Below are 16052 nucleotides of genomic sequence, written 5' to 3'. Positions count from 1 at the left end.
TTCCTTCTTTCCATCTAAAGTGAAGCTACCAAAGGCTGGAAGCACTCAGCAGCTACAAAAGATGTGCTTTCCAACTATAAGCATACTATTCTACCGTAGACTGCACTGTACTCACAGTGGGGTTGCAGTTGTACTAACAATGTTGAGCTTTGTGTCAGTACACTAAAACAATAAATCAATGCAAGCATAGAAATGCAGGTAAAAGTGTTTTTCAAATGGGGGTTGTACTGGCAGACTGCTGTGGCACATGGATCACACTATTTTTTGCACCTACCTGACAGAGCTGTTATAGCAGAAGACTATACTGTAAGCTTGGCCAGAGGAAAAGATTTTTTTGATCTATTGCAAATAAAAAAATAACTCAGAGTCTTTGCTAGCTTTGGAGGAAGCTAGGAACTTAACTTCCTATACTGTTGAAAAATCTCCTTAAGTGAACAGATGATATTCTGGTTTTCCTTACAGTAATCACAGAACTACCCTGAGTACTGTCTTGCTTCTAAAYTATGAACAAGGTTTTACTTATGTGATACATAGTTCACACGTAAGAAATCTTTCATGCCCAGGGCCAATGACGATGCACTCCTGTATTCTATAACTGTTTTGTACAAAATATTTTCAATTTATAGTTTAAAGAGTTGCCTTAGAAAGGGTAACAACTACACCACTATTAAAGTATGTTGTGAGGACTCTACTTACAGCTCTTGGTTTGTGGAAGTTCAACACCTGACAACAAGTATAACTGAGGCATGAAAGTCMAATATATTGAACTTCCACTGTGCGTGTGTACTTACCCAGAGCAACTGATTCAACTGYAGCAGGCTATTCCTAAAAATGCTARATGCATTTGAGATTCCTAAGAACGTCAACTGAACATCCTCAACCTGGYCGTTAAAATGCAAGGACTTCCATAACAGAATGAATGCGTAAGATTTAGCATACTGAACACTAATAAAGCCACAGATTGAATTAGMATGGAAAACGAAATGTGATCTGTAAGACTGATACTCCCTGCAGGGCAGAATTAGGAACGCTGGCCAGAGAGCTAAGAGCCAGTTAACAGACACTGACACTCTTCCCGACGCACAGAGAGATTTCAGGTTTGCGTGAGATTTTCAAACACAATAGAAAGATATCATGAAACATAAAACAAAATGGGAATAAGAAGTTTATCCGAGAATGCAATTTTACAAAGTGCTCATCAAATGTGCTGTAGCAGGAAATTCTAAAACATCAACATGCACTGGAAAATAGGAGAGCATGCTGAAGCCTGTAACAATGTTCCCTATTCGCAGAATGGAAAATCATCACAGAATACATTCTTATTTGAGAAAAATAGGCCCCAATCATCCAGAAAACATAGTTTAAAAAAAAGATCAAACCAATCTTACCCTCCTTCCCATCTACAGGTTTTGATACTTCCATATCAAAGTTCTCTTGGAGCTGCTGGCCTTTGAAACGATCGAGATGTTCTTGTTCTATTAGGTTACTTTCCTCCTCTTCCAGAGGTTGCCATGTACCATCAATAAACCACTGTCCACGCATTACAGGAATTTTTTCAGTTTCTAAAAATCAAACAAGAGATACTGGTTTTTAGCATATCACAAACTGATAGCAGATAAGAGAGACAGAGAATTCTGTCTGGTGTTTYGATGACAAATTACATCCCCTCTGCTGGAACCCCTAACCAGGTTACCAAAACTACCTCTGCAAACAACAGGTTTTCCCATGGGGGTGAAGCCACTAGTGAAGTAGCATTAATCTGCTAGCAGTGGAACTAAGGAAGCCAAGTTGTAAACGTGTGTGAGAGAATGTGAGATCGATAGAAAGATGCAGATTGTGCAAGATTTATTAAGGGTTAAGCTCAAACAACAGTCTAACTGTAACAGGATTATATTCCTCTCTATCCAGCTGCCTTACCTTTTTCAAGAAATTGGGTAGGAACTTAGTGAGACTCATGCTCCTCAGTCAAATCTGACCGAGAGTAACCAGTGATTTAAAAGATAAGAGGATGCAGAATTAGGAGGAGAAAGCAAAAACACACATGCACAGCATGATTGCACAGAGCCTTGCTTCCCTTGGGAATTGTGCATATAGTAATTCAATTTACATATCAATTACCAGATTGGACGATTTAAAAACACTTTCCTTGCTGGAGAGGAAAGTTATCTTTAGACTAAAACCAGTCTTTCACTGTGGGTTGCCTTTGGGTGCTATCATTCCAATTTCTGTTTCAGTACCCCAAATGCTGAGCTGGGTGCCCATCCATTTGTTACCCGTGTGACAGAACAGAAGTTTCTACGAGAAGTTTGTCATGGAGCCCATCCTTCATCGAACAGTAGTTGATGCCCATACTAACTTCTGTGGCTGYAGGTAGCAAGAATTTTCCTTTTATGCATATCCCTGCAAGCAAGCTCAGACAGTAACATCCACTCTAGCTCAGCGCAGAGCTTCTCTYCCTACACCTGGAAAAATCAAGAAGGGGAAGTGGCGTGCGTGTGTGCCCGTGCTCCACAGAGCGTAGGCCTGTAAAAGCCTAACAGAAGGGGATTTTATCTCCAAAATCACAGGGCTGGTACAGATGCAGCTCTACTGAAACTCCAGAGCAACCAGATTGCCACCTTTCAGCACACGTTAATGTGCACTGGTATGTACTGCACACACACTGGGAGGCTTGGCCATACCCAGACTTCTAGTGTGTGTACATAACTAAACATGTTCAGGTCTCTATAAAAGTTAAGAATCCAACCACAAAGAGAGGCTCAAAAAAGGGGACAGAGAAAAAAAAAAGGCTTTACTACCCAAGTAAACAGTCCTACCTGAAAGGTGAGAAAACAGCTAGTAAGAAGAGCTTGGGGGGGGGGGGGTGAAATAAGCATCTGCTTCGCAGAGCACTGCATTGGGCTGACGAATGTCCCAGCAAGCTTGACGTAGGGTCAAATGTTTCTGTGCTGCACTCCTTTACAGATACGCTGCTAGCGCCATCGTGCTCAAGGGCACTAACGCAGAGTAGGAGCAGGTTCCGTACTAGCTGCTTACAGACGAGATACATTAGATTTGCAAGCGCCTCCCTTATTTCTTTGGAACTCGCAAACTATTTTGAATTCTTCATCCACCGGACACTGCGCCTACAAGGCAAAGTGACAGGAGGATCTCCTTGCAATCATCTCTCCACACTGAAAGTAACCATCAAAATGTTCCAAAACCAATTAAAAATTTTTTTTCCACGAAAGACAAGACAGTTCCTACGGCACTAGAAATGACAATAACTTCTGACCCTCTTTTGTAACAGAAAGAGACTTGTAGGAGACAGTACCTCTGAGCAGAGGTTAACTTGGGCTGCGGCCATCAGCAAGAAGAGGTACGCAGCAGGGAAGCTCTGGGTGAGGAAGGGAACCARCGCTTCAGGCAGGTGATCCGGAGCAAGGAGCCTAGATTACAATTGCACTTGCCTCACCTAGTCCTGGCGCAAGAGCTCTCCTAGTCACCTAAGCTTTCCCGTGACTAGGAATCCTGCAGACAACCTTACGAAACAGCTCCTCTGCGCGCACACGACAGCGCGGAGAACGACTWTCCCAAAGCAGAGGCTGCAAGCGCTGCCAGCCTTTCCCAATCCAACCTCCCGCGGATGCCAGTCGTCTTTGGCCGGCATCACGTGYGTCACTTCATCCCCCCCGAGCTCCCCAAAGCCCCGTCCAAACCCTCCTACCTCCCTGCGTCGCCAGGTCTGCACACACAACGCAGAAGCCTGGTCAGGCTGGAAAAAAACAAACAGAAGTAGTGCAGATCCCAGTCCTGCTGTTCGACTTCTGTTAATACAGCTAAAATAGCTATTCCAAATAGGAGTAAGTTTTTAGGTACTGGCCTAGTGAGGTTTTTATGCACTGGTCTAACATTTCAGATCTTGATGCTCTAATCGGGAGAGCAAGAAGATYAGCGTTTTCAAGGGACATGGTTATTTAATGAGAATAAATCCAAATATACCAGAAGAACAAAAAATCTGAGTGGTTTTAAACCGCGAAAGTTAATAGTTGCTACAAATGACACAGAAAATTCAATTGCCTRTGACAATCTGACTGATTTTGGAGTCCACATCCCATCAGCAAAGYGTGAAACAGAAGGATTTAGGTTTCTTGAGATGAAAAACGTTAACCACAGCGATGCCAACCGTCACCATGTTGAGCGCTGCKGGAGGAACAGAAAGCGAACTTCAGCAGCAGCTGCTTATCAGGCGCCGTCCCAGCCTTCGCGGCGTTCCCCTACATTTTACACCCGCCAGAGCGCCGTATCGTTTAGCAGCACTAACACACGCAAATCCAGTTAGGCCGCTCTTTGCGGCAAAGCGCTGCCCGTAGTAAAAACTGAAATTCGCAGCGCAGCGAGCGCCCATGAAGGACCCCATTGCGCTGCGGCAGCGAGACACYTACGGCAGATGTTAATCCTCACCGGGAAAATCTGCAAGCAACTCTTTAATTCTTGACTAAGCGTTGTGACGAGGCTCCGTCCACTGAATCCATTAAAAGATTCCCCCCCCCCCTTAAAAGCTGCTATATGAATACTATTTTAGACTCCAAGCCAAATGAATACAAGACACCTCTTTTCAATTTTGAAGGGTTTCAAAGTTTCCACACTGGAATTTCCACCTACACGTTCCTAAAACTCTAAACATAAACAGTTAAAAGAAACATTTTCAGGCTCTTTTTGCCTGAGAAACTTTCCCATAGGAGCTCTTTACAGAAGTGGAYTGTAGCACTCAACAGCAGCTCTCAAATAAGAGATGGGCAAGTGCCTCTCCCCGAAAGGAAGCCAGGAAATATTGGCATGTTTGAACCAAGAAAAAGTTTATTGTAAAGTCTTTACAAGATGGTTTAATATGGGAATAAACTAATAATATATCAGCTTTGGAAAGGGTATTTATCTGGAAATAAATCTGTACTTCATCTATAAATCACTTTCAGATTAAAGACATTATTATTATTTTTTTTTCCTTAAATTCTGAACAGGGCCTTAAACCATGAACAAGGAAATTCTGTTTTCCAAAACTCCATGGGACTTTAGGGAAGCTTTGGAATTGCTCCCCGCCCCCCCCACCTTGCGACTCTTGCACATGCTGCCTTCAACCACAACACTCCGGGCTCCAAGCTCGTCTGATTTCACAACCCGACCTTCAAAGCTGGYTTGATCACCGCACTACTGGGAGACCTCAAGAAAAAAATCCACCTGGTATGGGAAGCGAGTAAATGACATTTCCTTTTATCAGAAGAGTGTTTGGCTTAAAATCAAACAAAACCCCCCAATCCTTCACACACACACACCCCGAATTGTTTTTTCGGGGAAGAAATAATCAAGTTTGAGATTGCAGATGAGAGAGAGARAAAAAAAAGAGGAAATATTTCATGTTAGTTCTCATTACAGGAGGTCTGGTAAAATGGAAAGGAACAACTTTCCATTAATATCTGTGTTTTACAGCTTTGAAAACCAGTGACAGCTGTATCAGAAGTATGTAATGCTGGATTTCATTTCATTTGGATATTTATACCATACTGTAATTTACCTTTTTTTTTTTTTTTTTTTTTTTTTTTTTTTTTTTTTGAGGAGGGCAAAATAGAATTTCAAATCTATCAGATGGTGAAGTGTTATTTGTCTTTGTCCCCACAACCTTGATCCCTAGAAAGGATTTGCTTTGACTTCTTTACTGCCTTAAGTATTACACCATATAATCTGCAGTTGGCAGTGCTTCAGGTTGAAAGATACCAATATGTTTGGTTATACATTTGCATGGTGTATTTACACAAGAATTAAATATATCTGAATGGCAAAGATTATAAGCTGATTAAATGCATTTTGTTTTAATTATTCATACATATTTTACCATGTCTAGAAAAAAAAAAGCTTAAGTGATTTAGACTGCTACAGAGGATTATTATTTACATTAAAAGGCCTTTTTCCTGAAAATCAAATAATTATTACAGGTGCTGTAATTAATGATACGAAGATACAAGAACATGAGCAATTTGCATTATGCTAATTACCTAAATCCTCTGAACATGATGTTAAAATATAACTTGTATGCAATATATAGTACACACATGCAGCAATTTATATAAATATACTCCAAATACTTCTTTTTTGTGAAAGTCTTCTTTATTCTCTATGTATGTCACATTCTTTGAGGTCTCAGAAGACTTCAGTGAGTATGAATTGCATAAAAAGCTGCAAAATGCTTTAGAACACGTAATGGAAAGTATTAAGCGAGCTGAATTTGCCTCCATTTTTCTTCTTGAACTACTACATGAACATTATTATCTGCTTCCTGCCACCACATTGATTCTTGTGTACATTAAAATAGCGTATGTCTAAGCACACCACAAACTGGGGCTCTTTCACCTTAATTCATTCTGAATTAAGTTCTGTTGTAAAACTAAGACCATACAGAGACAACTAAAAGCTAACAAATAGAGCTTGAATAGGAAACCAGAAAGAAGTCTACTTCAGAAATACCAACAGAAGCCAGCATGCAATGTGGAGACACACAAAGAGAATAAAGAGGCTCAGTTCAGTAAACTTTCATTTCATCGCTTCAGTACAAACATCTTGTTCAGATGGCTTGATGGCAAAGTTAAGGCAGTTGTAGCAGTATCTGTTCTTCCAACTCAAGATAACTATAACCATTAACCCATAAATGAGATACGAAAGGTTAATGYAACATTCAAACACCCAAAATTTAAATTAAAGCTTATGTTTTGCTCTAACTGAAAAACTCAATTTCCTAGTACTCCAAGCTCAAAGTCAAAAAGYTGGACAAGAAAGAGAACTTCACAAAATGCAGTCAATTTGATTTCCTGCATTTTAGTTCAGTTGCAGTRATTTCTGTTCCTTAAACCTGACCTCACCATTAGTATAGTCATGCACAGTTTGCAGGGCATGAGATAATATCTGYGTAAGCTGAAGGTAACTGAGGCTACAATACGTGACATCTGAGGCCAAAGGCTATTTAAGTACTTAATAGTTGTGCTCCCACTTGTATCAAAGTGAAGAAAAACCCAGCTTGATAGAAGGGTAAGAGATGGCTTCCCCTCACRAACGCTGCTAAGAAGTGCCGAACCTCACGTGTCCTGTCCTGGCAACTGTAATACCTGCGAGAAGCTGAACATTGATGTGAGCCACTGAAATAGATATATTCCAAAATAACACCAAGGACAGCAGCAAAAATTTGTGAATATTTGTTATCCACTGCTATTATATTGAGCCTAAAATTATAATATGGGTAGATTAACTACTGCAGTGCCCGTAAGATTGTTCTCTGGTGCAGGCATATAGAGTATCATGACTAGTATTAGTCGAACTTTGCATTATCTTGAGTCCTACTCAGCCAACAGCTATCAACCACTACTATCTCTACAGTAATAATGATTTGCAGGTCCTRTTTTTGCCAATACAAATGCACAGATAGCAGTTTGCAAGGTATCTGTTCTCTTGCTTAGTTTCCTTATAGCTGGGTTTACAGATTCTCCTGAAAGGATTAAAAAAAAAAAAACAAATGAGGACAGGAAGTTTTATCATGAGAAGTAGTGGTGATGAACTGATAGTGAGACTACATTTTATCGTCAACAACGAGATCATGCAGCATGTGGAGTGAACAAACAGATGTCATAATAAAATAGCCAAAACTTAAAATTTCATTAATTTCACATTATAGAACTCTAAGCTATAGAAGAAGCGTGTGGCATGTGACTAGTTTCCTAGCTATTCACCAATAAATTATTTCAGAATAGAGTAGGTTACTGACATTTAAATAAATGGAACCATTTGCTTAATCACAGCCCAAATGACCTTCCTTTGTTTAAATGCAAACACGCGCAATATGTCCAATTCTTTTAGAAGTAACAACGTTACTGAAGAGGAGCTCAAGGGTGAAATCCTGGCCACAAAGAAAGCTAACAGACAGAGCCATATAAACTTACAGAGCCAGAATTTTATTCAGTTTCCTAGATTCAAGGAGTTGTTTCATTCTCTGAGATGTAAAGAATACTATTTTGCTACCCCCATCAAATGATTCGATGTTGTTTTATTGAAGTAATTTCAACTTTACTGGTAGAAATTGCTTTTGAGTTTCACTGAGACTAGATGTATTAAATACAGTCTGATCAACATAGAAGGAATTTTCTTCCCAAATGGACTCTGATTACACAGCAGTTACGGATGCTGAACAGAGGAAATCCCTCACAAAGAGGGAGAATGCTTTAAAAGTCTTCTCTCATCTCAGTCACTATATACCATCCCAAAATATAGYGTGTGCTCATGTTTTTCAAAGATGACTTTTCTGTTTTAAGATATTATTTTAAATTTAGTTTAATTTACACCTCTGCAATTGCTCTTTCCATGCATCTGCACCCTATTGTTTGGGACAAAATCCTAGACCKCCCCTTAATAGCTATGTTACTTTTCAGATCCAGCAGGAAACACTCATCAAAAAATCTTTGAGCTGTTGAAATATGAATGTAGACTACAGTTTTAAGTCCAGAACTTTAGTGAATGCTTGTCAATTAAAATCATTTACCAAATATCAATTCCATTGCTTAATTATATAAAGACTGAAATTCGTACTACACAGGTATAGTAACAATTTTGAAATTGGCTAAAACAGACTGTGGAACAGTTCTATTTAGTCCACATATTTTCTTATTAGTAGATTCAGATTATAAGTTTTGCCGATGTTTGTAAAGACTGAACCATCTCACACTTTTACACAATTTAAATGAAGACTTTGTGACACTATCCTGGAGCAAGCTCCCAAGCTAGTATCACCTAGAGACATTCACTCAGGCCACACAGGATGGGAAAGCTTCCCTCATCCAGCAGAAGCCCTTTTCACACCAAACTACAGGTCACGTATGAAAGAGCGAAGGAATGTGCGTGAGATTTAGATAGAGATTAAAAAAAAAAAAATAGTGTTTTGTACTTTGTTAGTACTTTGAAGTGAAGCGCTTCCACCACTAGTGTTTACTGCTGGAGTCAGTGAGTTTAGAAGCAAGTCCCCTTATCAGCTCTTTGCTAATGCACAGAAGCAGCTCGTGTTTTCTGAAACAGCAACAGGTGAAAGCTAAACCGGACCAGAAAAGCATGACTGCGCCGCATGACAAACACATGCAAGTACCTCCCAGAATTTAAGCACRTGCTCCGATCCCACCGAAAGCCGTGGGACTTTCACGCAATCACACCCTCAACTGTAAGCGCGTGAGCTCTCCCCACGGGCACTCCTTAACTGGCCTGAGTTTGCCAGCTCTCTCCAGCACCAAGTAGCAACGATGATGTGTGCATAGTTTGAGCAAGCAGGTTCCAAAATGTATCTTAAAAAAAGAAAAAAGAAAAAAAAAAGAAAGCAAGATTTTTCATGCACATACGTCAAGCTTCCTGGAACCACTAACAAGATGAACATATTCAAGGGCACACGAACCTTTTCTCTCAACTCCTTCCGTCTTCCTCCCTTGCGGGGATTTTTATGYACTCTCCTAACTCCACTCCTTATTCTGTCTACTCCATCTCATCTCCAGACTTCCCTACACCTTCATCCCATCTTTCACTTTTTTTACTCTATAGATAATTTTCTTCCACAAAACTGGCATGATTTAAGTCTCTTGCATCAAAAATATCACWGCCTGGGACCCCATTTCCCCCTCATACTCATTGCTCCTTTACCATGCTACTTACCATTGCTCTCTGATGCTTCTCCTATCTAACTCTACGCCAGATACATTCCACTGTGGCTTCAGCTACTTACAACCCACTAAAATATTGTACCACAGCAATGACCRTTTTTCTGGCCAACGCTTCAAATCATTACTTCATCCACAGTTTTTTCAGCCTTTCAGATACCACTGACAGAATTACTCATGCTTTTCATTTTAATTTCTTGCTCTCTTGTGGATTATTCTATCTAGCTCTTCTGCTTTCTCGCTTTTACAACATCAGCTCTTGCAGATCCTTCTCATACCCCTTGCAGAGCCAGGAAGGGGCTCTGTCCAAGGTCTAGCTTCTAGCTTTCCCCTCAGTATTTCTTCTCAAGGTAGCCTCTCCCTCCTGCACATGCACACCGAAATTCATCTAACTCTAATCTGTCACTTTCAAATTTAATCCCATCCTATTTCTCTGCTATTGCCAGTCACATCCAATATTCAAGTCTAAACTATGTCAGAACAGAACTCCTGATCCTTCGTTTCCCACACTTTATTTTCACAGTAAGTGTGGATAACTTTGTCCTTCTGCCTGACACCCAAAGTTGTAACCCAAATATTCCCTTCATCTCTGCCTTTTCCCTCATTGATTGCATCCAGCAATAAAAGTGCCAGATATATTAATATCAGTGCCCTGCAGTAGAAATAAACTTCATAGCTTCTGCAAGATACGTTTTTTTTTCCAATCCATAAAATTGCTGCAATTCTTATCTTTCTCTCTTCCTTTTTCATTTTGATTGCTCCAGCATCCCGCCTCCAAGCTCTGATGGTGCAATCTTGGCCTGCTAAGATCTAGTTAGAAAGCTGTTGCATGAGATCTTTTCCTACTTCTCATTTTCACTCTGCACATCACCATCATTCAACTGTCCTTGTCTGGACAGACCACACGAAAGCACAAGCACAACTCACTTTCTCAGCAGTCTCTTCTAAGCTTCTCTGCTGTGAATGACRTCACCCACCTGAGAGTGATCCTGTAATTCTGGAATCATTTACAGGAGTAAGACAGCAGATTCATTTTGCTTAAATAATGATTACAAACCACAAATATAAAAGCAGAGGGTAGGGAAGAAGCTTACCCTCAAAGGCRCATCCAAACAAAATACTTGCTGTAAAGAGAATTAAGAATTCTTAAAGTCACAAATACTCTCTACTTAAAYCAGGAAAGGTATCAGAGACCACAATCTTAACAGAACATATGTACAAACAAATGCTTTTTGTGATTTGGTACACAGAGTACTGCAAATCTAAAAACGATTTCATCAGTGTGCGTTAGGCCTTCTAGTCACAAACGAGCTGGCTGAAAGCAAACTACAAGATAYTTGGGAGGAAGGTATGACTGAGAGACAGAAAAGTAAAACCCAGGAAAGACTAAGTAGCATAAGAAACTCTTTACCTTGCCTTGTAAACTCATCATCAGTATTTATTTAAAAGAACATATCTGGGGAAAAAAGCAAGAAAATAGCATTCACCCTTCAATCRAGAAGTCCTTTACATAAAGGTTACGTATCAACCTCACCCAAAGACTTCCCAACACTGCAAAAGCAATGTTCTAAGCACACTATAAAGATACAGAARAAGTGCTTTACTACTAAAAATAGACTAAAACAAATGCAAAACACACTCAAATACTTTGATCCTAACCCTAAATTTTTTATCTTGCTACATAAATCTGTTTTACTGCTATTTCTGTTTCAAAATACAAGGCAAATATGTACAAAACCTGTAAACTAAACATGCAGTCTCAACAGAAGTACCACACTGAATTAAAGCAGCACAGGCAAGTGGTCTAATGGGACCTGCACCTCAAGATGGGCTTAGGTCTGCCAGTCTGCAAACAGCCAATGCAGAAATTWATATTGCCACCTCTAGGGAAAGGACAAGCACCTAACGTTCGTGCACAAAGCAGGTAACAGAAACACTGTACAGCTCTCGGCCATCAATTTTTAGTCTTGACAATGCAGTTCAAAGAGCCACCAGTGGCTGAGGTACCACGGGTCCTTTATCTTACTGATAACCTCTACCTCCTGCATGAAAGCAAGCACGGCATAAAAGAATTCACTAATAGAAAAGTCTTTTGCAATCATCTGGTGCCAAATATTAACTATTTTCCAATAATCCTGACCAACGCCAACTTCAGGGAGCTCGTAACGCTTCCCTGGCATTCAAGTCTCATTTCCCAGAAAGCTCAACTGGCAGAGGCTTTTCACAGTGTGCTAATGACTGCTTCTTCCCCCAACCTACAGAAGAGCTCGTCGAAGGCTTACAGAAGAACGTATAGGGACTTGGAAATTTCTTTCAGTAAAAGCTTAAAAGCAGCTGAAACAGTTTTTAAATCTGCCCAATTCCAGTCTGAGCATACATATTTTAAATTACATTTTAAAAAGATTTTCTTAAAGTAGTGCCTTCCAAATACTACAGAATTCTGAGCCACAACAGAAGGCTAAATAAAAAAACYGAGTCATCAGTATTTGTCCACCAGAATAAACRAAATGAAAACATAAGCAGTAGTAATAGTTAGAGAAAAAGTAGAATTTTAAAGTTCTTTGTTTTAATAAACCACATTACACCAAAAGAGGAGCAATTTCAGTAGTTTTCATCTGCCTTATAGATCTACCTTAAATGTGTGCAGGTGAAGTATTTTATTCTTCCCTAAAAGACAATACACTCCATAGGCTCCTCACTCCTCAGATATGTTCCTGACTGCAGGAATACACATTTTGTTGTTTTTACTCCCCATATATCCCAAGATTTTACAAAAGTTCTAGCTCAATTGTTGCAAGATAGACATCAGCTGAGATGACCTCAACACACAGGCAGAATTCAAACTGGAGATCATGCTGAGATGAAAAAGCCTATCAAAAAAGTGAAAAACGAAGTGTTTAGTGAAAAYGAAGTGTTTTATAAGAAAACCCTGCAAGAAYTAAATACACGTAACTTGACAAAGYGATCAAAAAGCAAGGGACAAGYAGCCCATCAACAAATACTGGACRCGATCAATAGACCCATGGGTCAAAYTCATAATCCAAACAGTAAGAAAAAGTCACCAAGTTCACAGGCTGTGGAATTAACAGACTCACTCAGAACTCTGAAAATCAGACTGAGTAAGACTATAGAAAAATGGTTGTAAAATAGTCCTTTTCAACCAGAAGCGCCAAAGAGGAATGGATAATCTAACAAGATCCAGACAGAAGACTCGCACATAAAATATCATTCTTTGTTAGGTCCACAGAAGACAAGGAAATACCCAGCTCCAAACTACTCCCTTATCAGGAAGCCTCACTAAATACATTTAGTCCTTCTTCGCTGTCTTTGCTAGTTCTGCAACACTAATTAAATAAATCCCAGAGGTCACAAGGTAAGGATAAAATTCTCAGTAATTAATCTGCTTAAATTGTATCTCAGTCTAATATTACAAATGAATCCCATGATGAGCTTAAGACGACATGGAGTGAAAAAAACATTTCAACAAAYGCCAAGCTATAATCAAGACCTTCCTATCATTTAGACCATAAATTTAATAGCAAAAGAACTGTCAGTGCATTCAGTATTGCAGCCATGAGATAACAGCCTTCCCTGAAATACAGTACATAAGCAAAACAGCAAAACAAAACTCAGAGGAATAAAAMAGAAAAAAGCTTTTGACCTTTGCTCCGAAGTGAAAACATGAATCAGCAGGAACAGATAGCTGTTTCTGTACTCTTTAATGTGCACCTCAGCATATTTTAAGTCAGTTGTACTTGTTATACTTCATGCTCATGTGGTCAGAAAGCAAGATTCGCCTTCCTTGTTCGCAGGCTGCTCTAGCAGCTCAGGTATTCCACCAGCAGCTCCCTCCCACATCACAGGGAACCAAAGTGGCAGCTACCCTTAGGATCCTAAATTGTGCACACACTATCAAACAGACAGAAGAAATGTTGTAACAGCTACACCAAGGTCTTGAAAAGCACAGATGAGATAGGATCCTTGGGATCTGACCTTGCAGCTTCTCAGGCTTGGACATAGCAGATAACCACACAGGGAGCACCAGGCAGCAGTGCAGCACAGAGCAATGCTGGCCCRCTGCCTACCGGGATACTCACTGTATTTCTTGGGAGGAAAGAATGGGAGAAAGGCAAGAGCTCTGACATATATATGGAAGGGAGGAAAGGAAATGTACAGTGAAGGAGGAGGAGCTAGATTAGGAGGCACTGACAGATCAATGAAACACCAAAAGCTTATCTTAGTCTTGCAGATGAGTGTAGCTGATATTAAAAGACTGAGCACTCTTTAATCAGCTTTCTGAGGACAGAAAACATCCCCATTCTTAGTCTCCTYGGGATCATGAGCTTCTTTCTCTCCTGCCTAGCACTGCTTCTGGTGCTAGCCTARGGAAACTCTTCTTCCAAGCTTCAGAAATCTCTCTGCATGGCATATGTTATTATTTGAAACATCTGCTCATCAGGTTTAATGAGACTGAATCGGCTCCAAAATGAACACAGCACAGGGTCAAGAAATTAAACCTTTAARCTGATGATGAGCAGTCTCCTGCTCCCATTACCAGCAACAATCCTACCTCACCTGATAGCTCTGYKCACTCACTCTCCTGTTCCCCCACTGCACAGTGAGCAGGAGGGATGGCAGCAGTTTGCTCATGTCTTGGGTAACCTGCATCATCTCTTCCCAATCATCATGTGTCATCTGCATCAAGAACTCGCTGCATGGATTTGGGGTGATAACAGAGYAAGAACTATCTCCACTCTCCCCAAAGAAGCTTTGCCTGTGCTCTTCTTCAGCTCAGATGTGTGGACTGAGAGCAGGTGTTCCCTTCCTGCTGCACTTGCTCCTCCAACTCAGTATCTGAGGCATGAATCAGAAAGACCAGACAAAACATCACAACACTAATGAATTTTACTATCTGGCACTGTTTTTCAGGGATCTCCCTCCTGCAAGACAGCTGAGGAGAAATAGGGAAGACAAATGAATCTGCTGCTCTGAAACAGTTTTTCTCCTCCTCACCCCATCTTTTCTGAGACTTCCAACAGCTCCAAACCTCCCTCCAAAATCTCAAAATACGTAGAGGGGACAAGAGGAACCTGCCTGCTCCTTTCCCAAGCCCAAGCCAGGATAAAATCTGTAGCTTGGCCTCTCTACATCTTCTCACCTACTCTATAATATAGTTCCCTTGTCCTTGAAAGAAAACAGTTAGAAAGCACATTCCCAGAGACAGGGGAAGAGCAGTGGCACACCTTATCCATTCCCTAAGAGCAAATGCGCTCTTGTCTAGTAGTAATCTGGGGAACATTCCCTCCCAGAAAAGGAGAAGAGCTCACGTGCCTGCTCTTCTTTCTTCTCTGCTCTCCAAGGTCCCCTCTCCTYCCCTAAGGAGGCATGTAAATGCAAGGGGACATCCCCTCTTGGAGAAGGGTGGGAGAGGAGACACACATGCACAGTCCTTATTCCTCACTTTTCCAGCMGAGGGGATATCCAAGATGCCAGTTATACCCCCTCCAAGTGGAAAGAGGTCTCATTTCAGGCTACCTCCCAGTGGAGGGATGATGGTGGTGGGAAGATGAAGCATATCATCACCCCCTTCCCAGCAGGGTGGATGAGGATAACCGAGGCAGAAGCCAGATGTTAACCCTCTTATCCATCACTCTTCCCCAAAGAAAAGGGATCAGAAGTGACAGGCAGACAGGACACATGCAGTTGCTTGCTTCCAGCTTGCTCCTGCTGAAGACAGAGCATGCATATTGGAGGGGGGAGAGGGCAAAGAAGTGTTGAAGACAAATCTCCACCCTCACTGTTTCTTTAGGAAATGCGAAGCATGAATAAGAAGGTTCTCAGTCACCTTCCTTCCCACTGTGTCAAGRACTGAGAAGATGCCCAGATCTTTCCCCCTCCTGCACCTGTATGCCGGGGAGCGGAGCAGGTGCCCGGGCACACACCTGCTCACCCTCGCACGCGGGGGCAGGCAGGCGGAAAGCCGCCCCGCTCCCCTGCCCACCGGACACGCGCGACCGGGTGCCCAACGCCCGCCTCCCCCGGGTGGGGCGCCCGCGGGTGGGGCGCGGGTACCTGCTCCCTCCTGCCCCCCAGGCCTGCCGGGGCAGCCCGGGCCGAGGGGCGCTCGGCCTCCCGCTGCCCAGGCGAGCGGCGCCCCCCCTCCCCCGCCCCGTGAGGGCGCCCGGCGCCCCCCAACCGCCCCGCCGCACTCACGGTTCCAGTAGACGGGGTAGCACTCGCCGCTGGCCACGTCCACCTCGTAGAGCCCGCTCCGCACGCACACCGGCTCCACGGCCGGCCGCTCCGCCGGGGCCGCGCCGCCGCCGCCGCCGGGCCCCA

At 41.9% G+C, this 16052-nt stretch overlaps 1 protein-coding gene across 1 annotated transcript in view; it reads right to left on the bottom strand.

The window, feature by feature from the left end:
• The window catches only part of DDHD1 (DDHD domain containing 1), a gene marked incomplete at its 5' end in the record, with an annotated part of 64968 nt that extends 48918 nt beyond the window's left edge, over positions 1-16050 (bottom strand). The window contains 2 exons of the mRNA XM_085315004.1: positions 1389-1562; positions 15927-16050. Coding sequence (XP_085171130.1) covers positions 1389-1562; positions 15927-16050 — 298 coding nt within the window. The remainder of the gene's footprint in view (positions 1-1388; positions 1563-15926) is intronic.
• Between the last annotated feature and the right edge of the window lie 2 nt (positions 16051-16052).

Source organism: Rhea americana, unplaced genomic scaffold (genome assembly GCF_003343005.1).
Source record: "Rhea americana isolate MKP2758 unplaced genomic scaffold, rheAme1 scaffold_42, whole genome shotgun sequence".
Classification (NCBI taxonomy): Eukaryota; Metazoa; Chordata; class Aves; order Rheiformes; family Rheidae; genus Rhea; species Rhea americana.
Note: the sequence above shows the minus strand (reverse complement) of the source record. Positions and strands in the feature narration are given on the sequence as shown.